This window comes from Oncorhynchus tshawytscha, unplaced genomic scaffold (assembly GCF_018296145.1).
Source record: "Oncorhynchus tshawytscha isolate Ot180627B unplaced genomic scaffold, Otsh_v2.0 Un_contig_6717_pilon_pilon, whole genome shotgun sequence".
Taxonomy (NCBI): domain Eukaryota; kingdom Metazoa; phylum Chordata; class Actinopteri; order Salmoniformes; family Salmonidae; genus Oncorhynchus; species Oncorhynchus tshawytscha.
Window position 1 is genome coordinate 129,406 of NW_024609590.1, and position 26,961 is coordinate 156,366.

Here is a 26,961-nt window from a genome sequence, read left to right on the forward strand (position 1 = left end):
CTCTTCTGATCCATCTATCCTAAACACACACTGTAAAGCAGATGTTATTCATCCAAGATGCATGGAGCACTCCAGCTGGCAACGGTTGTTTCTGGGTGCAACCTGTGCAACCTTTTACGGTGCACTTGCACTGTGTCCACATACACATGTTCGTGCACATACACAGACATGCACATACACAGACATGCAGGCGCACACACACTCTCTGTCTCTCCTCTTGCCAAACACACACACACACACATTTGTTTTAATATCTTTGTGTGTATCAAACAGTTGATTCCCATTCAAAATCCTATTTTCCCTAACCCTTTAGGCATCCGCTTGCTCCCCATCTGACACAGTTGGAAACTCTTTGTGCATATAGTGCCTTCAGAAAGTATTCATGACTTATTCCACATTTTGTTGTGTTACAGCCTGCCTTTTTATCACCCATCTACACACAATACCCCATTATGACAGTGAAAACATGTTTATATAAATGTTAGCAAATTTATTGAAAATGAAATACAGAAATATCTCATTTACATAAGTATTCACACCCCTTTGCTATGACGCTCCAAAGGTCCCGCAGTTGACAGTCAGAGCAGAAACTACACCATGAAGTCCAAGGAACTGTCTGTAGATCTCTGAGGTAGAATTGTGATGAGGCATATATCTGGGGAAGGGTAGAAAACTATTTCTGGAATGTTGAAAGTTTCCAAGAGCACAGTGGTCTCTATCATGGAGAAATGGAAAAAAAGTATGGAACTACCCAGACTCTGCCGAGAGCTGGGCGTCCAACCAAACTGAGCAACCGGGCAAGAAGGACCTTGGTCAGTGAGGTGATCAAGAACCAAATGACCAGTCTGACAGAACTACAGAGTTCCTTAGCTGAGATGGGAGAACCTGCTAGAAGGACAACAGTCTCTACAGCCCTTCGCAAATCTGGGTTTTATGGGAGAGTGGCCAGACAAAAGCCACTCCTGAGAAAAAGGTACATGACAGCACGCCTGGAGTTTGCAAAAAGGCACATGTAAGACTCAGAGCATAAGCAAAAGATTCTGTGGTCTGATGAGACAAAAATGTAACCTTTTGCCCTGAATGGAAAGTGTTATGTCTGGAGAAAACCAGGCACAGCTCATCACCCGTCTAACATCATCCCTACCATGAAGCATGATGGTGGAAGCGTTTCAGCGGCAGGGACTGGGAGACTGGTAAGGATAAAGGGAACAATGAAGGGAGCAAAATTCAGGCAAATCCTTGATGAGAACCTGCTTTAGAGTGCAAAAGACCTTAGACTGGGGGTGAAGATTTACATTCCAATAGGAAAATGACCCCAAGCATACAGCCAAAGCAATGCTGGAATTTCTTCAGAAGAAGAATGTCAAAGTCCTTGAGTGGCCCAGGCAAAGCCCAGACTTGAGTCACATTGAAAATCTGTGGAAAGACTTGAAGATTGCTGTTCATAGCCACTCCACATCTAATTTAACAGAGCTTGAGAAAATCTGGGAGAAATGGGAGAAAATCCAGATGTGCAAAGCTGATACTGACATACCCTAGATGTGCAAAGCTGATACTGACATACCCAAGATGTGCAAAGCTGATACTGACATACCCTAGATGTGCAAAGCTGATACTGACATACCCAAGATGTGCAAAGCTGATACTGACATACCCAAGATGTGCAAAGCTGATACTGACATACCCAAGATGTGCAAAGCTGTAATCAGACCAAAGGTGCTTTTCCAAAATATTGACTCAGGGTGATACAGACATTACTGTATTGATTAATACTTTCTGAAGGCACTGTATATTATTACATTTTGTGATGTTTTTGTTTGTTTTGTTCTTCGGCAAGGGTTTTTTCGGCCGCTCGTGAACATAGAGCTTCTTTTCAAGGAAAGACAATGTTCAGAGCCTACGGCCCTTCGTCGGTCATTGGTCAACAGTAGGGATTCTTCAATGAAGTGTTTGTTGTCATTCAATTATAGATGACTCGTTTTCATGCACATTTTTACACTTGAGAAATACTGCACCAAACATCTTATTTAGATGTGACATTTTGTGACTAAGATTTTGTGACAAGGATAGTAAAACCACACACACACAGTGCTAATATATAGTCAGAGTGTAGTTGAAAGCCTTGGCCAGGGGCAAGACATACCAGCCTGTGTGAATAGTAGAGAGATGAGGAGCTAAGAGGGTCTGATTACTTCTATAAACACCAGTCTATTGCCCAGCCAGGAGAGTCCTTTATTGGGTCATAGGTGCCCCGTCCCAAATGGCACCCTATTCCCTATATAGTGCACTACTTTTAACCAGAGCCCTATGTGCCCTGGTCAAAAGGTACCATATTTAGATGGGTGCCATTTGGGACACAGCCAGGGAATGTTTGGATGGGAAAGACACAGACAGGATTATGGTCTGACCCACAATGGAAATCCCTCAGGGGTCTCGGACAGTGTTTACAACAGAGCGGTCATCAATGGCTTGTATCCCAAAAAGCACCCTATTCCCTATTTAGTGCACTACTTTTGAGCAGGGACCCATAGGGCTTGGGTCAAAAGGCATTAGGGTGCCATTTAGGACAAACCCATGGGTTGTCTTCTGTGGTTCACACTGGACTGGCCAGACTACTTCCTAGTCCCAACATGTATGGGACACCAAAATGGACTAGACATCGAATTTTCCTTCAAAAAGGTTGAGATGATTTAGTCTAGCCTTAATGACAGTGTTTTATGAATTATTGTGCCATTGTGCAGTCGGGAAGTCGGGAACAGAGCATTATTTCTAGACAGTCATCACGCCCAAAGAGTCAACTAAATTACTGTAGTTTATACTGACGCTGGCTGTAAACACGTTTATTGCAACTATGAAGTTTAAGCGGGTCTGTTTATTTTATAAAAGCAATTCAGATTATATGCACTAACATACACAGCCCCATTAACAAGCCCCCATGATGTCACTTAATAATCAGGTCCCACTTCTGCTGGCACCAACTTTTTTCTGTCCTGCTATCCATGACACGCCCGTCCTGACAGTATGATCAGACAGGTCAGGCAGGAGAATGGGGCTCCACTGCAGAACTAGGGGGAACACAAAGTTCTGCTCTGTAACATCCTGGCAGTGGCATGGTCACAAATTGAAGAGGAAGAAACAGTGGGAGGGAGAGAGAGGGAGGGAAAAGGAGAAGGGGAAGTAGTAGAGGGACAAAGAGAAATGAGAGAGAGAGCAAGAGCGAGAGATAAATAGAGAGAATATGCCTGTCACTGAGAGTTAGGCAGAAGGGTGAAATTACAAAGGGACACTTTTTGTGCTTCTAACTAAGTTGATGCTATTACTGTAAGACTGATATCAATGTTTACCCATGCAATGTCTTATGTAATGGACATTCTTTTCAATCAAAATGTTTAACACAGAATGTTTTTCAACTTTTTTTAATTAGTGATGTCTGTTGAAGACCAACATATTTGATTTCTTAAAAAAAAAAATTCAAACCACAACATATTGTCTAATAATTTCTACTCACTCAATCATTTCTACTTGTCTCTTGTCTGTCTGATTTCATTTCTGCTAAATGGGGAAAAAGCAGTTTTAGGCCGCTTGGAATGCAAGATTATTATTAGAACATAAACGAATCTGCTAAATTGGAAAAAATAATTACGTCATGGATCGAGTGTGAAAGGTACACCATCATACTGAACAATCCTTTGCAGCTTTTAGTTTCACTTTAAAAAACTATGTCCTTCCTTAATATACAGTATAGGTAATGTACAGTACCATAATTCCATTGTCAGTTAACAAATTTGTTAATTTATTATGTCCAGCTATTTCCCAAAAAGTATATTGCACACAGGCCCTGCTTCAATATACTACTAAGTGCTCATATCGACCAGCTGATGGGTCTACTCTCCCTTCGATACAATTAATCTATATTATGGTAGACCAGGGGTCTTTAACTCCAGGTCTGGGGGCCACATCAGGACTGCAAGAGCCTTTTGTTTACTGTAAATCACAGTGGAGGCTGCTGAGGGGAAGACAGCGCATAATAATGGCTGGAATGGAGCGAATGGAATGGTATCAAACACATAGAAACCATGGAAACCATGTGTTTGATACCATTCCATTAATTCTGCGACAGCCATTACTACGAGCCCGTCCTCCCCAATTAAGGTGCCACCAACCTCCTGTGTTAAATCAGTGGTATTCAAACTTTTTCAGCAGGGAACCCATTTTTTCAGCAGAATTTCTGGTGACTCCAACCCAAATCTAAAAACACAACCTATATCAACAAATAACTTTCAATTCATTGTCTTGTCATCTCTCTTATAAAAATGAAGAGAACCAATCTTTCTCAAAAACGTATATTGTCCCCTACAATAATCTGTTGGCTACTCTTCATTTTCTAGGTCTTTAAGTCCACGCCGACTGGGATAGGATGTTATTTTTATTTGGCGACCCTGACTCTGAATACCACTGCTGTAAATAGAAGGCTCTCACCCTGGATACATAATGTCAAAGAGCACGGCGGGACAAGCAGCTGCTAGGTCGGCTGGCAAAGTGACATCACACAGAACTGTGAGTGTTTGGAACGTGTTGGAACTGGCAGAGCTGGGGGAAGGGTTTGTCCGACATGTTCGCTATACTGTGCTACTTTTGACCACAGCACATGTACTGCCAATAGGTCAAAAATTGTGCACTACATTGGGAATAGGCTGTCATTTCAGACATACCGTAATTCTTCAAAGAGAATGTGAGAGCCCATATATTTAGAATTGACACTGTGCCACAGTCACTGTGGAAAGGATCAAAAACAAATTGGAATTGATCAGTTTTAGCTGAAGAATAAAAAATCTGAAAAATATATGTAGAAATACAAGCTGTAGAGCAGACTTAATCTGGAAAATATTCGATTGATGCAAAGTTCTGGAACATGAGAACCTGACATTTTCCCAATGTACATTCTATACATTAGATTTCTATGTCCTGGTGTAGAGGAAGGTGTGACTGATTCCAGTGTGGACAGGTACGTTATGGAGACTGGGTGGAGCACTGGTGGATTATGGGTAATGTAGTTCTAGTAGTCACAGCCCAGCAGCTCCATGCGTAGGGTGATGCGCTCTTGCCACTCCCAGGGCACAACACGCAGGTAGCGGGCGTAGAACGGAGGCTCAAACAGGTTCTTCTTATGCATGTTGTTGTCAATGTTGCCTTGGAAAATCTGTCAGGGAACACACACACATCAATGGTCAATTGTTAACTACCAAATCTGTCAGGAAACGCACACACACACATCAATGGTCAATGGTTAACTACCATATCTGTTGTATGGTGTGAATAATTCTACATCTGAACAAATATGTCTATATTTAAATATGCATGTTGAAAGGGACTCATGAAATGTCTTTTTTTGCATTATACACAGTGTGCGGGAGTCCTTCTCAAGGTTCACTTCAGTTGTTCAATCTCCTACCCAGCTGTGTTAAGACATTACTTCATGTGTGTAACAGTTATTGTTCAGATAAACTTCAATATTCACCCTATTCATTGAAACGGTCAGTTTTAATGGTTCTACTGAATGGGAGGAGAGATCTAATATGAACCAATATGTAAAGGTCAAAGGTCAATGTCTGAGGCCTCCCATCAAGGATTGTAAATTGGTCTGAACTATGACCTCATTCATGATGACACAACTCCCCTCCCAGTCCCTCTGAGGAAGCCCCTGGCTACGTCACATAATGTCAAGGGTCTACACTCAATGAAAAGATTGGTTGTTTATTCGTCCCTGAAGGTCATTGAATTATTCAGCGTAGGCCCCCAATGCAAATTTAAACAGCCCCTTGCTTGCAGCACTCCCATGGGGGTGAAGATTGGCCTCTCCTATTCCACACAGAGAGGGGGGCTACAGGGGTGAGTGTCACTAGCACTGTTCCAGCCAGGGACAAAACAGGAAGTAAAGAGATCATTCACACAGAGGACCAGGGGATACACTCCACACACAGGGTGGGGGTCCGGAGAGGGGGTCCGTAAATTGGCACGGGAAACACAGTCAGGTCCCAACTCATGTCAACAAACTGTGCAGAGGCTTGCAAAACCCCTTATCCCTCCTATCGAAATCAAATAGTCAGGGTAAAAATGATTATAGTATGTCTGTGTCTCTTTACTTTTAAATGGCGTCCTCTCCTTTCCTTTATGAACATTGAAATGGCTGGGTAGACTTATATCATCTAACAGATATGATCAGTGGCAATGAAGGAGAGGAGACAAGGAAAGGAAACCAATTAAGCGTATCAGAACTATGAGGCTGAAAAATACTTATTTTTTTGGGGAGCCACAATATGTGAGACTGTCATAATGAGAATACGTTGTGAGCAGTGGTTCACAGACCTTCTCTGTGTTGGTGTTCTCATCCTTCACCAGGTTCCAGGCCTGTCCGTCGTCGCTATAGGCCACTTTGAAGGCGGACACAAACTGCACCACCCCAAAGTCCTTGGCCCCCTGGGTGATGATGCCTGTCAGATGCTTGGTCTTTTCCAGGTCAACCTGGGACAGGATCATGGAGGACAAGACAGTAACATATAGACCAGATTAATGATAATACCTTCAATTCAATGAACCCTGTATTTTGGTATTTAAGAAGTAGCTCTTTTCCCAAGGTCAAATAAAATCACAAAACGTGTCTTGGCTACAGTAGAAAAACCACAGTAGAAAAGAGAAGGATGGTTCACACACATTCATTTCAGGTGAAAAAAGGAAAAGGTTTATTCCATTTCAAACGTTTCGTCCATCTGACCTTCAGTGTCATAAAAACCTACAACTACTACAAGGTAGACTCCCCTCACAGGAATGTCTTCACTTTTCAGAATAAGAAGTGTGTGAGCGGGGTGAAGTTTATAAACAAAGATACTACGTCAACATATGTCAGACTCCTATCCCTGATGTCTGTTTTCCCACACAATTTGTGCCCAATATTGAATAGCTGTTTCATCATATAAAATAGTATGAAGCAAGAACAGATGTCAGAATCCCACAAGGATGATAAAAATGATCCATGACTTTTTGTGTTACAAATCATATTAGGAAGAGAAAGTGATCCTTCCTCTAAGGAATGTTTCCATTGATATTTAGATGGTATTCACTAAGAAATGATGCGGTAACAATCTATACACTCTGGTACGTACTACAACTAATTCAACACAACTGGGAACTACCTGGTAGCTAAAAGTTCCCATCCTAAAGACACAAACAAGTAACTCATAGGTTATTACTGTATGAATACCATTTTACCAACTTCCAAGTAATTACCATGTCATTTCTAAACCGTAAAATAAAGTGCTACCCGAAATCCTTTGTTAAAGTAGACAGTTTAAAATGGCAATGTGGGATTGGTACATACATGTACTTACACTACTGTTCAAAAGTTTGGAAATGTCCTTGTTTTCTATGAAAACATACATGAAATGAGTTGCAAAATGAATAGGAAATATAGTCGAGACGTTGACAAGGTTATAAATAATGATTTTTCATTGAAATAATAATTGTGGTCTTCAAACTTTGCTTTTGTCAAAGAATCCTCCATTTTGCAGACCTTTGGCATTGTAGTTGTCAATTTGTTGAGGTAATCTGAAGAGATTGCGGGTACTATTTAATGAATACTATTTAATGAGTACTATTTAATGAAGCTGCCAGTTGAGGACTTGTGAGGCGTCTGTTTCTCAAAATAGATGCTAGTACTTGTGCTCTTGCTCAGTTGTGCACCGGGGCCTCCCACTCCTCTTTCTATTCTGGTTAAAGCCAGTCTGCGCTGTTCTGTGAAGAGAGTAGAACACAGCGTTGTACCAGATCTATTCCATGCCGATTTCTTGCATGGAATAGCCTTCAAAAACAAGGCCATTTCTAAGTGACCCCAGACTTTTGAATGGTAGTGTATATAGCTAGCTATTGGTTCTTAAAGAATAGATGCTTAGATGCTTTACTCCATCAGAATACAAAATACTGTTTTACTCCATTGTTTAATACAATATAATTTTAAACAAACACTAACTTCAAAACATGGTTAAAAATATGCTTTTGAGCTCATGGATGTTCAGTCTTTGCATCCATAGCTCTGTCTATGAATTTGAGTGTGGTTAAATTTCTCCAGGCCCCATCCCTCAGCTGTTTACCAAAACAAGTGGTTTGTTTTTGGAATCCATATTGCCCCTTTAAAAGAGGAGAGTCAGTCTCACCTGTAGCCACTCTGAGCGGTTGTTAGTGGCGGGGGACCAGGCGTTGGTCTTGCCCTGTTTGTCTAGCCGGGCGAACTGTGGGTGCCAGGTGAAGGCATCAATGCCCCAGGTGCGGAAGGCACTGGACGCCGAGAGCTGTCCATCAGAGACAAGGCGGGACTTCATGCCCATTGGCTCAGAGCAACCTGTCGTGTTGGAATATACTGTAAACGAAACAGCAGAGAGACAATGATAGACAGGAAAGGAGTGGAGGTGAAAGACAGAGAACCAATAGAGAGAAACCAATGATCACACCAAAGTGAAGAACCACCCACTCAGTGGAGTACATTACAAGGAGCCCGTCCTCCTAATTTATCCCTCCACCAACCAACACTGCAGCTCAAGGCATGTAGATTAGCCACTTACTGATTGATCGATTGATTTGACATAAACAGCGAAGGACAGATAGCATGACATAAACAGTGAAGGACAGATAGCATGACATAAACAGTGAAGTATACTGAAGATAGCATGACATAAACAGTGTAGGACAGATAGCATGACATAAACAGTGAAGTATACTGTAGATAGCATGACATAAACAGTGAAGGACAGATAGCATGACATAAACAGTGAAGTATACTGTAGATAGCATGACATAAACAGTGAAGTATACTGAAGATAGCATGACATAAACAGTGAAGTATACTGAAGATAGCATGACATAAACAGTGAAGGACAGATAGCATGACATAAACAGTGAAGTATACTGAAGATAGCATGACATAAACAGTGTAGGACAGATAGCATGACATAAACAGTGAAGTATACTGTAGATAGCATGACATAAACAGTGAAGTATACTGTAGATAGCATGACATAAACAGTGAAGTATACTGTAGATAGCATGACATAAACAGTGAAGTATACTGTAGATAGCATGACATAAACAGTGAAGTATACTGTAGATAGCATGACATAAACAGTGAAGTATACTGTAGATAGCATGACATAAACAGTGTAGGACATGTGGCATGACATAAACATTGAAGAACAGATAGCATGACATAAACAGTGAAGTATACTGTAGATAGCATGACATAAACAGTGAAGTATACTGTAGATAGTGCATGACATAAACATTGAAGAACAGATAGCATGACATAAACAGTGAAGTATACAGATAGCATGACATAAACAGTGTAGTACAGATAGTGTGACAAACAGCGAAGGACAGACAACATGACATAAACATTGAAGAACAGATAGCATGACATAAACAGTGAAGTATACTGTAGATAGCATGACAAACAGTGTAGGACAGATAGCATGACATAGACAGTGTAGGACAGATAGCATGACATAAACAGTGTAGGACAGATAGCATGACAAACAGTGTAGGACAGATAGAATGACAAACAGTGTAGGACATATGGCATGACATAAACAGTGTAGGACAGACAGGTATGCCATATTATTTCCTGTGTAAAGGCTCACTACAGAAAGTCAATAGTAAGACCAAGTAATGAAAGCAGGGAATGAAAAGTACCAGACAGATATTTATAATAAACAAATAACATTTGTATAAAGGAGGCATTGAAATGAATAGGAAAGGAGGCAGGGAATAGGAAAATAATGGGGAATAGGAAAATAATGGGGAATAGGAAAATAATGGGGAATAGGAAAAGTGAGTGACGCCCAATAGCCTTACTAGCAGCAAGTCAATTTGAACTGTAGCTCTATACACACTGAGTAAAAGGGTGGGGCTGGAAACACATATGGACATGGTGTGTGAGTGTGTGTGAGTGTATGGGTGGTGCTTTTGTCAGGAACTCCGTCCCCATTGTTGCACTGCATGGGTCTCCCTCTGAATGCTGTCCAAACCATTCCCTACAGTATGTGGTCTAAACATAACTAAATCTAGACTCATGTTAAGACATCTAAACAACCCCTCTTACTGTCAGCAAGCTGGACAGAAGAGCCACAGTGTCAACACAAAGAGACCGCATGTACCCAACTTAATGCCTTTTACTTGGTGGGCTTGTAACTTTTCTCAAGGTCTATTTGTGGTTTAGGCAGAGGACTCTGAATGTCCCTGGGGTTTTGAATGGGGTTTTATTTACAGCTGCATGTCAATAGTCTGGAGTAGCTTCCTCTCTTTATCTCCCTATTACCATCTGATGTAAAAAACAAGACACCAAATGGCCAGACCATATTTCTATCACCTGTCCTGAGTTTCCAGATCGATGCAGACGGAGACGAGGAGGAAAGGAAGCCAATTAAAACTATTGAGATGCAGTCTAGTCGTCTTTCCACTCTATTTTCCCGTGTAGAGGTGTCTGTTTACCATTGAGCTCACAGCCTACCAGCTCCATACGCAGGGTGCAGGCCTTGCGACACACCACAGGAATGACGCGGATGAACTGGGCCACGATGGGAGGGTCAAACAGGTTGGTCTTGGTGCTGTCATTATCAATGTTACCCACAAACACCTGTGGCACAGGGCACAGAAGTGATGTCACCAAGTTGTTACAGGCATTCATGTGGGAGCAACTGTACAGATCCAAGTAAAACATGCCAGTAGGAACAGATCTAGGAACAGCTTTAACCTCCCACAATTCTGACCTTAACCATTAAGAGGATGAAACATATCTGACCCTTTATAAGACTGTAGGAAATGGGACAACTGTTTAAATGAACTTACACTGAGTCACTAACTATAAATGAATATTACTATGGTAAACTCATATTGTAAAGTCACCTTGTCCTTCCTCTGTCCCGCTGGTCTGTAGGGGGTGTAGGTCTTACCATCAAAGCTGGAAGACACTTTAAAGACCTTAATGTACTCAGCTATGCCCATTCGACTGGCACCCTGGGTGATGATGCCAGTTAGGCGCATCTTCTTTTGCATGTTGATCTAGAGTCAGAGGTCAGAGAGGTCAGACAGGGGTCAAACCACTAATCATCCTCCCCACTGGGATTTAGATGATACACTGTTAGAAAAAAGGGTTCCAAAAGGTTTCTACAGTTGTCCCCATAGGAACAATGTTTCTGTTCCAGCTAGAAAGGATTCTACATAGAACCCAGAAGGGTTATTGCTGGAACCAAAAAGGGTTCTTCAAAGGGTTCTCCTATGGGGACAGCCAAAGAACACTTTTATGTTCTAGATGGCACCTTTTTTTCTGATTGTACAGTGTATGTCTGTTTATATGTGTACTACATGCTTAGACTTTACTAGAGCTGTGTAGCATCATTCAGACAAATCGAAAAAGTGTTTCATTTCTTTTCCATGACAATGTCCATAGAGAGGCCAGATCGAATGACTTCATCAAGTAGAAAAGCATGTTTCAAGCCAAAGTTTAGTCTGGACCCATGAGGAGCTGGCCACGGTCCACCAGTGGGTTATGACCTACCATTTGAGAACACGATTACCACAACAAGTGATTATTTACTAAACTGACTTGGTTCTCTAACCTCCATCCAGGGGTTCTTGTCATGGTTGGCGGCGGTCCAGGCGTTGACCATGCCCTGGTTGTTGAGCCGGGCCAGTTCTGGACCCCAGCGCTGAAGACCCATAATGCCATAGTGTACAGAGGAGGCAGAGATCTGAGACTCTACGATTTCTCCTCCCTCCATCCCCATCAGAGATATACAACCTGGAACAAACACATACAGAGACATACATATGTTATATTGTCTTATATAGGAGACAGAAACAGGTTATAATCTCTAATATGGACATACTGGTTGTGACTTAAAGTACAAAGAGAGACAGTTCATAATGTGTAACACACAGAGTAGTAGACATGTTTCAGTCTCTCCTATGCAGCGGTTCCCCTGCCCTATACTTACGGAGCTGGCATTGCTTTCCAACGTAGGGTGAAGGGCACAGGCAGGTGTAGTCACCATCCAGATCTCGACACATCCCACCGTTCTTACATGGCTGCTTCTCACAGTCATTCACATCTAGACATCACAAGCACAAGAGATAGACACAGTTACATAGAAGTTGGGTATGTCATCATAATAAACCCTGTCCTAACATAGGAATCTTACATGGGACTTCATAATGTCACATAATAAACCTTGTCCTAACATAGGAATCTGACATGGGACTTCATAATGTCACATAATAAACCTTGTCCTAACATAGGAATCTGACATGGGACTTCATAATGTCACATAATAAACCTTGTCCTAACATAGGAATCTGACATGGGACTTCATAATGTCACATAATAAACCTTGTCCTAACATAGGAATCTGACATGGGACTTCATAATGACACATAATACTTTTCTGGATGGATTTTTTTCAGGAAGACATCAAGAAAGACTAAACATTGTTGCCCTTATCTGGTCATATAACTAGATTTGCTCTATACAACCGGACCATGACGATTGAAAATACATCAGAATGAACCAGTTCTGCCCACTGGGTCTGACATCTAAAACCCTCCCTGGACCTGAGCAGGAGAGAACACAGTCCGTGATGGCTAAATGCAGTACACTTGTACCCCAAAGGTAAGTCAGATATAGCCCAGTGGTAAGACTACCTGGCATGCAGGCTAATCAGCCAGGTGGGTGAACCTTGAAGCGCCACAATACCACCAGTGGGCCTCCATAATGCCTCTCTGCAGGTGTGTTCTCTAAGACACAGGGGTGATGACAGGGGCACAGCTGGGGGCAACTTTGGGGCCAGGCATCATAAATGACCACAGGTGAAGGGCAGGGTTGTGGTTTTGGGTGTGTTCTATATTGTGCCTGCAGGGTGAGGTGACCTGGGAGTAGTCTATGGTAGTCTGTCCACTGCTGCAGCTCTTTCTAGTCCCCACCAGGGGGCTCAGTTGTATTATAAATAGCATGGACTAAAACTGGGCTGTATTCATTAGTCCACACCATAGCAAACCATAGCAAAATAGTGTGCAACAGAAAACACTGGTAGGTCCCCTGTTTGCTTCTTATTGAACAACAACAAAATTATTCAACAAAGTCATTGGCGGCAGGGTAGCCTAGTGGTTAGAGAGTTGGACTAGGAACCGGAAGGTTCCAAGTTCAAACCCCCGAGCTGACAAGATACTAATCTGTCGTTTTGCCCCTGAACAGGCAGTTAACCCACTGTTCCTAGGCCGTCATTGAAAATAAGAATTTGTTCTTAACTGACTTGCCTGGTTAAATAAAGGTTAAATAAAAAAATAAGTGATTATTGTTATCAGATAAAACAGTATATCCCAAATGGTGGGTCGGTACCCGTTAGCGAGTCATTACTGATTCGTTCTAGGGTGTGGACCTTCGAAAAATCGGCTTTGTTCGTTCATTCAGTGCCCGTGGGTCACAGGAAAATTCCAAAATGGTTTGGTGGGTCATCGGACAGAAATATTTGGTAACCACAGAGCTAGAACATCTTGATATTGTATTTACTCATCCCGGGAATGTAAAAATAGGCCATAAACAGTAAACACAGTGGTTGAGAACGGTGTTTATAGCAGTCTAAGTGTCCCTGGGAGCCACTTCCAGGTTGTAATCTAGGGGGCAGACAGCACTTTAACACTACATCTTCTGTTTAGCTACTGTTCCCGTTAACTCTAAGAGGATTGGTCCCAACTCTAAAACCCATTCCGCTCAATGGCGTGACAACACACACACCCACACTGAGAAATACAAGCACACACCCACGGGCATGCACATACACAGAAAACACACACACGCACTGCACCCTCCAGTCATTCTGAGAATCTACTCGGTAAATAACATCTCTGACCTTGATTAGGTAGATTAAATGCCATAGGTGTATCTTTAGACTATGTGTGTGTGTGTGTTTCAGCCATGTTGGACTAACAAGACAGTACTGGGATCCACCCTACCTACAGGCCTATTCAATCTATGACGTCTGGTAGAACAAGAACAAATGTGGGTGGTGACAACCAAACAGCAATAACACTGGTGGTCAGACTAGCAGTTAGAGGTTATAAATATGCTATGAATCATCTACAGTTTTGTAGTTGCATCAGCACGCCTGGTTTTTCAATCAGATTCTGGACTTTCAATGGAAAACTTGGACAAACCAAGGAAATGAATGGAAAGGACAAGGGTTATAGTGGCATTAGCCTCCTAGATCCTAATCTGGAATGTGAAAAGTCTTGTACCAGTCCATGCATGAATATCAGTTTGTTTTAATGAGATGGCAACTACTGACCCAACTAGCACTGAGGCTCTCAATAGCTAGGCCTACTGTGTAGAGAGCAGGACTGGCAGAGCTCTCCTCGCTCTGCTAAAGCCTTCTGAGATTAGAGTGGGCCATGGCTAATTGCTGTAAAGGTGCCTCAGAGGGAGAGTTCCTGGCTGGCTAGGGGGGGTATTAGAGAAAACCTGGTAGAAGCTTGTATACACAAAACATGCAACTTAGAAAAAATCAATTGAACATAAATATCCAAGATGGTTGAATTTAAAATTGGGAAATTGTTGAGCTGACATTGTATACCCCATTAATCCAATGATTTATGCTCAACGTGAGTCCAATTTTTTGCCTTTGCAAGTTCCATTTGACTTTATTACATTTTTTTGTCAGGACCAGTTTATCATTATTACATACAGTACCATGCAAAAGTTTGGACACACCTACTCATTCAAGGGTTTTTCTTTATTTTTACTACTTTCTACATTGTAGAATAATATTGAAGACATCAAAACTATGAAATAACACATATGGAATCATGTCATAAACAAACAAAAAATGTTAAACAAATAAAAATATATTCTATATTTTAGATTCTTCGAAGTAGCCACCCTTTGCCTTGATGACAGCTTTGCATACTCTTGGCATTCTCTCAACCAGCTTCACCTGGAATGTTTTTTCAACAGTCTTGAAGGAGTTTCAACACACAGTACGCTGAGCAGTTGTTGGCTGCTTTTCCTTCACTCTGTGGTCCAACTTATCCCAAACCATCTCAATTGGGTTGAGGTTGGGTGATTGTGGAGAACCGGTCACTCCATCCCTCTCCTTCTTGGTCAAATAGCCATTACACAGCCTGGAGGTGTGTTTTGGGACATTGTCCTGTTGAAAAACAAATGATAGTCCCACCAAGCGCAACCCAGATGGGATGGGGTATCACTGTGGAAGCCATGCTGGTTAAGTGTGCCTTGAATTCTAAATAAATCACAGACAGTGTCACCAGCAAAGCACCACCACACCGTTACACCTCCATGCTTCACGGTGGGAACCACGCACACGGATATCATCAGTTCACCTACTCTGCGTCTCACAAAGACACGGTGGTTGGAACCAAAAATCTCAAATTTGGACTCATCAGACCAAAGGACAGATTTACACAGATCTAATGTCCATTGCTAGAGTTTCTTGGCCCAAGCAAGTATTTTCTTCTTATTGGTGTCCTTTAGTAGTGGTTTCTTTGCAGCAATACGACCATGAAGACCTGATTCACACAGTCTCCTCTGAACAGTTGTTGAGATGTCTGTTACTTGAACGCTGTGAAGCATTTACTTGCACTGCAATCTGAGGTGCAGTTAACTCTAATGAACTTAACTCTGTAGCAGAGGTCTTCCTTTCCTGTGACGGTCCTCATGAGAGACAGTTTTATCAAAGCACTTGAAGAAACTTTCAAAGTTCTTGAAATGTTCCGGATTGACTGATGTCTTCATGTCTTAAAGTAATGATGGACTGTCGTTTCTCTTTGCTTATTTAAGTTGTTCTTCCCATAATATGGACTTGGTCCTTTACCAAATAGGGCTATCTTCTGTATACCACCCCTACCTTGTCACAACACAACTGATTGGTTATCTTCTGTATACCACCCCTACCTTGTCACAACACAACTGATTGTTATCTGTTATCTCACAACACAACTGATTGTTATATACCACCCTACCTTGTCACAACACAACTGATTGGTTATCTTCTGTATACCACCCCTACCTTGTCACAACACAACTGATTGGTTATCTTCTGTATACAACTGATTGGTTATCTTTGTATACCCTACCTTGTCACAACACAACTGATTGGTTATCTTCTGTATATTCACCCCTACCTTGTCACAACACAACTGATTGGTTATCTTCTGTATATCTTCACCCCTACCACACAACTGATTGGTTATCTTCTGTATACTACCTTGTCACAACACAACTGATTGGTTATCTTCTGTATACCACAACCCTACCTTGTCACAACACAACTGATTGGCTCAATACACACCTTGTCAGACACAAAGTTATCTTTACATTCTACCTTGTCACACAAATTAACTTGTAACAACACACACTGATTGGTTATCTTCTGTAAATGCATTCCACGTGATTGTCACTCACACAAGCTATTTGAGAAAATGCCCACCTTGTCACAACAGATTGTGGAAAGCTATCACCTTGTCAAGGCAAAGATTGGCTATCTTCTGTATGAAGCCTACCTTGTCAACACAACTGATTTTATTTTGTTTAACAATGTTTTTGGTTACTAAAATGATTTTAAGTGTCCACAAATTTCATAGTTTGAAACATTCCACGTGATTACCTCTTCACTGTTATTCTAACAGCTATCATCAAGGCAAAGAGTGGCTAGAAATCTCAAATATATTTAAAGATAAAACTTTTGGTTACAAAAATGATTCCATAGGTTATTTCAAGTTGATAGTTTTCACTATTATTCTACAATGTAGTAAAATGTAAAAATAAAGAAAACCCTATAGGTGTCCAAAGTTGCTCTCTCTCTCACACACACACACACACACACACACACACACACACACACACACACACACACACACACACACACACACAGTATTTAAAGCCCATCCATCAGCAGCCCACGCTTCACCACATTGTGGGTGTGTCCCTGGGATGAACTGCAGGCAGAGTTACTTCTCCTCATCATAGAAGGGTTTAGAACACTCATTCTTAGGTTTTTGTTATCCAAATAAATGTTTTAAATGTCATCATAATGACATCACTGTTTTAAAGGGGCAATCTGCAGTTTCAATACAATAACAAAGCCACCCAGCTGCTGTTTTGGTTAACAGCTGAGGGAAGGGGCTGGAGAAATCAACATATTTCTAATTCATGGACAAAGCTATGGATACAAGGACTGTCCATATATGATCTCAAAATGATAGTTTTAACAATGTTATTAAGCTATACAGTTTTTGACTGCAATTACATTGGTTTACAAACAAAGGAATAAAACAAGTTTATATTTGGGGTTCTAATAGGGTACGACAGTTTATCTAAACTCATGAGAAATGGGTATGTATAATTCATTTTAAAAGTCTAAAGATGGATGTATTTAATACAGATTGCCCCTTTAATGTCATGTTACTGTTATGTCATAGTGTGAATGAAGCCAAAGGGACATTTCTATATCATGTGGATAATACAGTTGTTTTAATCCATTCTGCTCCATGTAAGCACTTACTAAAAGTTCCTTTTGATATGAGTGTCTGCAAATGATATGAGTGTCTGCTAATGATATGAGTGTCCGGTAATGATGTGAGTGTCTGCTAATGATATGAGTGTCCGGTAATGATGTGAGTGTCTGCTAATGATGTGAGTGTCCGGTAATGATGTGAGTGTCCGGTAATGATGTGAGTGTCTGCTAATGATATGAGTGTCCGGTAATGTAATCCGGTAATGATGAGTGTCTGCTAATGATATGAGTGTCCGGTAATGATATGAGTGTCCGGTAATGAATGATGTGAGTGTCCGTAATGATGTGAGTGTGATGATGAGTGTCTGCTAATGATATGAGTGTCGCTAATGATATGAGTGTCCGGTAATGATGTGAGTGTCCGGTAATGATGTGAGTGTCCGGTAATGATGTGAGTGTCCGGTAATGATGTGAGTGTCCGGTAATGATGTGAGTGTCCGGTAATGATGTGAGTGTCCGGTAATGATGTGAGTGTCCGGTAATGATATGAGTGTCTGCTAATGATGTGAGTGTCCAGTAATGATGTGAGTGTCCGGTAATGATGTGAGTGTCCGGTAATGATGTGAGTGTCCGGTAATGGGGCGGCAGGGTAGCCTAGTGGTTAGAGCGTTGGACTAGTAACCGAAAGGTTGCAAGTTCGAATCCCTGAGCTGACAAGGTACAAATCTGTTGTTCTGCCCCTGAACAGGCAGTTAACCCACTGTTCCTAGGCTGTCATTGAAAATAAGAATATGTTCTTAACTGACTTGCCTAGTAAAATAAAGGTAAAATAAATAAAATGATGTGAGTGTCCAGTAATGATTTGAGTGTCTGGTAATGATATGAGTGTCTGGTAATGATGTGAGTGTCTGGTAATGATGTGAGTGTCTGGTAATGATATGAGTGTCTGGTAATGATGTGAGTGTCTGGTAATGATGTGAGTGTCTGGTAATGATATGAGTGTCTGGTAATGATGTGAGTGTCTGGTAATGATGTGAGTGTCTGCTAATGATGTGAGTGTCTGTAATGATGTGAGTGTCTGGTCTGCTAATGATATGAGTGTCGCGGCTAATGATGTGATGCTAATGATGAGTGTCTGCTAATGATGTGAGTGTCCGGTAATGATGTGAGTGTCTGCTAATGATGTGAGTGTCTGCTAATGATGTGAGTGTCTGCTAATGATGTGAGTGTCTGCTAATGATGTGAGTGTCTGCTAATGATGTGAGTGTCGCTAATGATGTGGTGTCTGCTAATGTCTTTTCTGTACTACTCACATATTTAAAACATTTTTTTTTTAAAGTAAGGACCAGATTGGACCCCCAGTGAAGGTTAAAGACCTAAATTACAACTTCTTCAAAAGCTGAGATCACACTGAACATCGTATGCCTTCCAAGCAGGAGATTAAAAGGAGATTCATATCCACGATTCACCCAGTCACGCTGCATTTAGTCAAAATGGCTGAAAAACGCTTTTTCACTCTAAGACGCTTGGCTGGGTTGCCATTTCCTCATTAGCTAACAGCTCTCCAACGAGCTGAATGAAAGTCTTTCATGAATCATGAGCTCACCACAATGCTTTCTTACACTCATGCACAGAGTGGAAAATGTCTCAGGCGTTTCCAACTTTTACACCCATTAATGTTAATAACGCCTCAACACGACCTGCCATGACACACCATTCAGTCTGTCAGTTTGTTGTTTAGACCGGAATGGTGGAAGTTAGGATTGGGGTAGTGGACCCTACCCAAGCCAAGCTCTGGTTCTCCTCACCTAAAACAATTTGGCGTTAATTGTTTCCGATTTAAAAATGTACCTTAAGACAACAATCTAGGGGAAACGCTGAGTAGCACAGACATGTTGGCCATGTTCGGGTACTTCCCTATTACTTTCACCAATCCAACCAACCAATTCAGATCTGGGATTACTTAAAGGAAGGAAAGCCCGGGTCGGCAGGGCGAATTAGGACAGGTACAGTCACAAGTAAGGAACTTACTGATCTGGCAGTGCACGCCCTCGAAGCCAGGCTGGCATTTACACACGTACTCGCTGAACACGTCTCCTCGTCTGGTCGGAGTGATGACCTCACACGACCCATCATTCCTGCAGGGGTTGGGAATGCAGGGACCTAAGGTAGGATTGACCAATTATAAAGACGGGACACACTCAAGGAAAAAAAAATCAAGAATATGCTTTCATTTAATGAAAAACAGTCAGGTTTAACGCACAGAAATGGAAGCCAGCGCCTGGATGCCAGTCCAAGAAATTAGCTTTGCTTCTAAAAATGAAGTGACAAGACCAAAATCTCAGTATACTGAGTATATCGAATTGTCCCATTTGAAACTCAAAGCTTTTTAAATACGTCCACCTGCCTTGACCATATTTGGCTAACTCTACTCCTCCTTACCAGTCTCATTGACCTGCCTTGACCATATTTGGCTAGCGCTACTCCTCCTTACCAGTCTCATTGACCTGCCTTGACCATATTTGGCTAGCGCTACTCCTCCTTACCAGTCTCATTGACCTGCCTTGACCATATTTGGCTAGCTCTACTCCTCCTTACCAGTCTCATTGACCTGCCTTGACCATATTTGGCTAGCGCTACTCCTCCTTACCAGTCTCATTGACCTGCCTTGACCGTATTTGGCTAGCGCTACTCCTCCTTACCAGTCTCATTGACCTGCCTTGACCATATTTGGCTAGCGCTACTCCTCCTTACCAGTCTCATTGACCTGCCTTGACCATATTTGGCTAGCTCTACTCCTCCTTACCAGTCTCATTGAGGTGGCAGGTGTCTCCAGTAAAAGCATCAGCACAGATACAGATGAATGGGTCCTCCCCCACCCCGGTCACACACGTCCCTCCGTTATGGCAGAGATTCACTTCACAGTAATCTCCTGGAAGAGAGAGAGAGACGTGGAGAGGGGGGAAGAGACCGTGGTAAAGAGAGGGAGGAAGAGAATAAAATGAGGTGAGAGAGGAGTGTCACAGGGTGGCCACATAAAGGCACGATATGGAGCCTCCATGCACCTGCCATGTTTTAGACAGTTTGACAATCTCTGTGTCAAAAGGCAGTTATACCTCACCTCAATGGCCTCTCCATTACATGTGATCAAGCATATCTTACATCACAGCAAGAAAAGTTGGAGGGTTGATAAGGGACGTCCCTGGACTCCTGGCCCTGTATTCACAAAGCATCTCACAGTAGGAGTGTTGCTCTAGGGTCAGTATATGCTTTCAGATCATAATGAATAAGATGACACAGGCAGGGAAGACCTGATATTAGGTCAGCACTCCTACTCTGAGACACTTTGTGAATACAGGCACTGGCACTCTAACGAGAGTCGTTTCCCTCCATGAACACAAAGGAGATGTGGTGATGCTGAGGGCCCATGTTAGCTGGGAGGTCATAGAGGGCCTAAGTGCTGACTCACAGAGCACAGGAAGGAGAGGACAGAAACATCCAGAGGGAGACAGGTGGTTTTATGGTTCCACTAAGCCAAGAGTGACTTTACAGTCCTCCATGACATACCAGCATACTATTCCAGTTCATAAAACAGAATCATAGTTGCTTTACAATGGGTAGGTTCAATGACATACAGGAGTTTGAAGAGGTGAGCTGAGAATGGTCATTAGAGTTGACAATCATGAACAAGCTCCCTGCCTGAGGAAAATAGTTGGTGTGCTCCCTGTCAAGTATTGCTAAGTAGCTTATTATAGAGTTACAGGTATACTTGATGTACTTACCCTCTTGGTGCAATGTAATTACTAAGTATTTTAGATACCCAGGTCTATGTAATGTAGAGGGCTCACTCATCTCACCATTCACCTGGGCTGTTCTATTGGGGTGGCAGGGTAGCCTAGTGGTTAGAGTGTTGGACTAGTAACCAAAAGGTTACAAGTTCAAATCCCGGAGCTGACAAGGTACAAATCTGTTGTTCTGCCCCTGAACAGGCAGTTAACCCACTGTTCCTAGGCTGTCATTGAAAATAAGAATTTGTTCTTGCCTAGTTAAATAAAAGGTAAATATTAATCAGTGGGTTTTACAGCCTCTGTAGGGGAACAGAAGTGACACCTGTCTTTGGTTCATGACAATAAAACATCAATGGTATCAACCCGTTTCAGTTTCTTTCACCAACTGTCAGCTATTCAAGTGGAACGTGACCCTCATGTTGTGTACAAGCATTTCGCTACACCTGCAATAACAATGAAGTGCGTGGGTGCAAAATAACTTATGTTCTGCTTGGATACTAAGAAACACATTTAAACACAGCAAAGGTCAATCTCGGAACCCAGAACCTAAACTTGAGTGCAGGCTGGTCAGCTACAGTATGTTAACAGTCTGTCATGGGAACTAGCCACAGCTTATTGCTCTGGGTCCAGACAGACACACTGACATGTTAAATGGACTGTGCATTTTATTCTCACCTCCCCCTGTGCTTTACTTCACTAACAGAATGTGTTTGTCTTCCAAACTAAAAGAATGCAGGATTCCCTAGATTATAAACAGACCAGGGATATACTGTACCTCGAAGTGGATTCCCATTTCCCTCATTTCAGGAATGACCAACACTTACAAAACACATCAAATCCAATTTTATTGGTCACATACACATATTTAGCAGATGTAGCAAAATGCTTGTACACAACACTAGGGTCGCGTTCCACTGCTCAGACGTTGCATGCATCAACCAATGGTTTCTGCGTGCCAGGACACTTCATTGACTGTGTCATCGACTGACAGACGGATGTGGTTAACTGATAGGTAACATACCTATACAGATGTTGTAAGATCTGACAATGCGTAAGCAGTGGAATGCGACTTAGGTGTGTCGAGGGTCAGGGGGCTTGAGCCAGGTATACCACCTAAACCTATCAACACACAACATGAACAGGTGGTCGAGGTAAAAATTCCTGGTGCACAAATAAGAGTGACAATACAGAGCTCATTCTATCACCAAAGTGAAACTGGTTCTCTAAATTCTCTTAAAATAATCTGAAAATCTCTGCATTATAAGTATTCCAAGAGATGTTGCAAATAAACATATGTTTCGTTGTACAGTGATGCGGATATAATTGAGCACATTGTTGCCTAAGCTTACAGGTAGACCTTTCATTACAGTAGCCATACTCCTGTACACTCTTAGAAAAAAAAAAGGTTCCAAAAGGGTTATTTTTCCGTCCCCATAGGAGACCCCTTTTTGGTTACAGGTAGAACTCTTTTGGGTTCCATGTAGAATCCTTTGTGTAAAGGGTTCTACATGGAATGAACATGGGTTCTACCTGGAACCAAATGGGTTCTAACAGGAACCAAAAAGGGTTCTTTAAACAGTTCTATGGGGACAGTTGAAGAACCCTTTTAGGTTGTAGATAGCAAGTGGAGGGTTGCCGGGTAGAATCACAGGCCCGACAGTAAAAATCTGGTGAGAATTGAATATCCTAGTTGCCATCTGCTCCAGGGGTGCTGCGCAGTGGCTGACCCTGTGCTTCCAACCCTTCTGTGTGTGCATTGGGGTGGGTTGAGTAACAAAAATACATTTCTGTTCTCCAAAAAGAAAATGGACATTAAGTGTGGTTCCTCTTCTTCCTTTTCAACCTACAATGATTTAGAGTAAACAACATGCCTCTTACAGGAATCACTGGTTGTGATCGTAGACAATAAACATAAGACTGTGCTGCTAACCATATCTTTACATTTAAGTACAGGGTTGACAGTCTATCATCAAAAATCACATGGCAACAATATGTCTGAGTCAGGCGTTCAATTATCTACATTGACTCTACAAATAGCAGACAGGACTGAAATAATACCCTTCACACTTTTGAAGCACCAACTTTGATGATCTTTTAGGTTTATGGGGGTTGTCATCACTAGAACCATGGTCTGAACAACTGCACTCACCTAGACCATTTGAGAGAGGTACAGCCCTCTGGATCGAGGAATTGTCTGAGGCAAAGAGTAGCAATTTTCACTATCTAAGCTCTAGTGATATATTTTCAGTGGTGATATGTGATAAATGTTTAAAATATGATTTACACAATTAAATGAAAGCAGAGCTTGAAAAGTGTATTTGAGTAAGTGAGAAAGAAAATCACTTGACTGAAAGCACACTTCAAATGTAATTCTTAGCAATGCAAATTTTATTCATGATGAGTTAAATGATAAACTAATCAGTGATCATAGAAACTGACATCCCTTCATTTTACAGACCTAACTACACAAAAAAAGTAATGACAAGAAAAGGACTGTTTCCTGATTAAAAAGAGTGTTTCAATAACTTTTTTCCCTCACATTACGTTTATCCCTTGCTGTCTCTGCCGGTTCCTCTCTCTCCACTGGGATTCTCTGCCTCTAACCCAATTACAGGGGTTGAGTCACTGGCTTACTGGTGCTCTTCCATGCCGTCCCTAGGAGGGGTGCGTCACTTGAGTGGGTTGAGTCACTGATGTGGTGTTCCTGTTTGGGTTGGCGCCCCCCCTTGGGTTTTGCCGTGGCGGCGTTCTTTGTGGGCTATACTCGGCCTTGTCTCAGGATGGTAAGTTGGTGGTTAAAGATATCCCTCTAGTGGTGTGGGGGCTGTGCTTTGGCAAAGTGGGTGGGGTTATATCCTGCCTGTTTGGCCCTGTCCGGGGGTATCATCGGATGGGGCCACAGTGTCTCCTGACCCCTCCTGTCTCAGCCTCCAGTATTTATGCTGCAGTAGTTTGTGTCGGGGGGCTAGGATCAGTCTGTTATATCTGGAGTATTTCTCCTGTCTTGTTTTTATTTTACCTTTATTTAACCAGGCAAGTCAGTTAAGAACAAATTCTTATTTTCAATGATGGCCTAGGAACAGTGGGTTAACTGCCTGTTCAGGGGCAGGACGACAGATTTGTACCTTGTCCGGTTACTAGTCCACGCTCTAACCACTAGGCTACCCTGCCGCCCCTTATCCGGTGTCCAGTGTGAATTTAAGTATGCTCTCTCTAATTCTTTCTTTCTTTCTCTCTCTCAGAGGACCTGACCCCTAGGACCATGCCTCAGGACTACCTGGCGTGATGACTCCTTGATGTCCCCAGTCCACCTGGCCGTGCTGCTGCTCCAGTTTCAACTGTTCTGCCTGCGGCTATGGAAACCTGACCTGTTCACCGGACGTGATAGCTGTCCCAGACCTGCTGTTTTCAACTCTCTAGAGACAGCAGGAGCAGTAGAGATACTCTCAATGATCGGCTATGAAAAGCCAACTGACATTTACTCCTGAGGTGCTGACCTGTTGCACCCTCGACAACTACTGTGATTATTATTATTTGACCATGCTGGTAATTTATGAACACCTTGGCCATGTTCTGTTATAATCTCCACCCGGCACAGCCAGAAGAGGACTGGCCACCCCTCATAGCCTGGTTCCTCTCTAGGTTTCTTCTTAGGTTTTGGCCTTTCTATGGAGTTTTTCCTAGCCACCGTGCTTCTACACCTGCATTGCTTGCTGTTTGGGGTTTTAGGCTGGGTTTCTGTACAGCACTTTGAGATATCAGCTGATGTAAGAAGGGCTTTATAAATACATTTGATTTGATCATCCAGCCCACATTTGGATGTCCAGCTCCTGTGACATTTAACCTTTTCACTAAGACCTACAGGTGAAAAGTTGGGACATTGCGTTGTAAATGTCTGATGCAAGAGGTATGGGCCAGAGCAGTCAACACAAGAGAGTTGGACATGAGAGTGACAGGCAAAATCAGCAGTTATATCTGGCATTAATGAAGTGTTGGCCTACAGAGAGTTACTTTGCTTAGTTCTTTTACAGTGAAAAATAGTCATCTGAATAAAATCAATACAGGTAAATGATACAAATATGAACACCTGTGAGTAACCAGTACGTGTGTAATGGAAGAAGGATGCCAGAAACTTGTTGTAACTCAAAAATACTGTTGGTTGAAACAGTGTACTGTACAGTAAGTGTATACTTTATGTTTGTAAAATAATTTGTATCTAATACGAGAGTAGAGGGCTTTTTGTTTCTAGAACCTTAGCTGGAGTCTTTGGCTGTTTTGGCTGCCAGAGCCAGTCTACCTCTGAATGTAACATATAAAGTCCTTGCACATTAAAGGGACAATCTGGAGTTAATACATCCATTTTTTTTAAAAAATCTGTTAAATTAATGACATATAGCCATTGATTATTGAAGAATATAATTTATAAATGCTTCATGAACTTCATCAGAACCCAAAATATAAGCTTGTTTTACTCCAATGTTTGTAAACAAAGTCAATGTAAATATACACTGTAGGTCTATAGCGTCAAAACATGGTTAAAACTATCATTCTGATCTCATGGATGGTCAGTCCTCATGGATGGTTAGTCTATCTGTGAATTTGAGAGTGGTTATATTTCTCAAGCCATATCTTTCAGCTGTTTACCAAAACAAGTAGCGGGTCAGTCGCTTTGTTATTGTTTGAATTCCGGATTGTCCCTTTGAAGGATTAGACTTTAACAGTAGATTCTTGCGATAGGGTTGGATGAGTTAACCAACTAAATAAACGGGACTCACCTTTCACTGAACAGACGGCAGCGATAAGGACACAAGCGCAAATAAATGTCAAAGGGCACAAAAACCCGTGACGTTTCATGTTGATTTCTCGAGAATTCCCCACTCTTTCCGAGAGTAGACCAGATGGATAATATAATACGGTTATACCGCTAGTTTCCCGGCTGAGATTGACAGGGAAGGTAGGCGGGTTCTAAATTAGCGGGTTCCATGGATTAATGCGCGGGTGGGCGCGTCGGAGGCTGGGGTAGATCCCTAAACCTTGTACTGTAAAATTAGTGTTAACATTTGTGTTTCACTTTATATATATTTTTTTACAAACACTTTGGAATAGACATATGTACTCAGAGAACTTACTATGTTGTTGAAGTCTGGCTATAGTATATGAACAATGGTAGGTTAACATTTTTCGCTATATGTAACTAATTTACCCTTTATAGTGGGTACTTTTACCGTTCCCTCTGCAGATCTGGACCTGGGGGGTTTGATGTCCACATTTGGAGTTTTATCGCTTCCTAGTGGACGTTTTTCCCAATTAAATAGAACATATTGTGGCTATGGTCAAACCATAGAGATAGATAGAGGACTCTATAGTGCCCAAAAGCACGTTTTAGCATGGGCAGCGCCATTTTGAAGTAGTGTACTGGGTAGGGACTTCCTATGGGTTAAGGAAGGATCACATAATTCCATCCAGGTCATCACAATTAATTATACTTGTGAGCAAACATTCCAGAACTACAGGTGGCAGTAAAACGACAACCTTGGCTTATATACCTGTTCAAACAACACACTCCAGGTGGCAGTATGCACCCTTTCAGTTTGCTTGCCAACTCATAG

General features: G+C 41.9%; 1 protein-coding gene across 2 annotated transcripts; it reads right to left on the bottom strand.

Moving 5' to 3' along the window:
* Positions 1-3,400: 3,400 nt before the first annotated feature.
* On the bottom strand, positions 3,401-26,341 carry LOC112264244 (lactadherin-like). 2 transcript variants are annotated; one of them, XM_042316106.1, is made up of 10 exons: positions 26,128-26,341; positions 20,371-20,496; positions 19,596-19,727; positions 12,039-12,152; positions 11,661-11,842; positions 10,948-11,103; positions 10,534-10,678; positions 8,208-8,392; positions 6,367-6,522; positions 3,401-5,200 (listed from the first exon to the last, which is right to left on the bottom strand). In XM_042316106.1, the coding sequence occupies exons 1-10, from the start codon at positions 26,204-26,206 to the stop codon at positions 5,057-5,059; spliced, it is 1,419 nt and encodes a 472-aa protein (XP_042172040.1). In that variant the 5' UTR covers positions 26,207-26,341; the 3' UTR covers positions 3,401-5,056. The 2 variants fall into 2 exon arrangements, with proteins under 2 accessions (XP_042172040.1, XP_042172039.1); XM_042316105.1 differs by having other exon boundaries at positions 8,208-8,410.
* Positions 26,342-26,961: the final 620 nt, after the last annotated feature.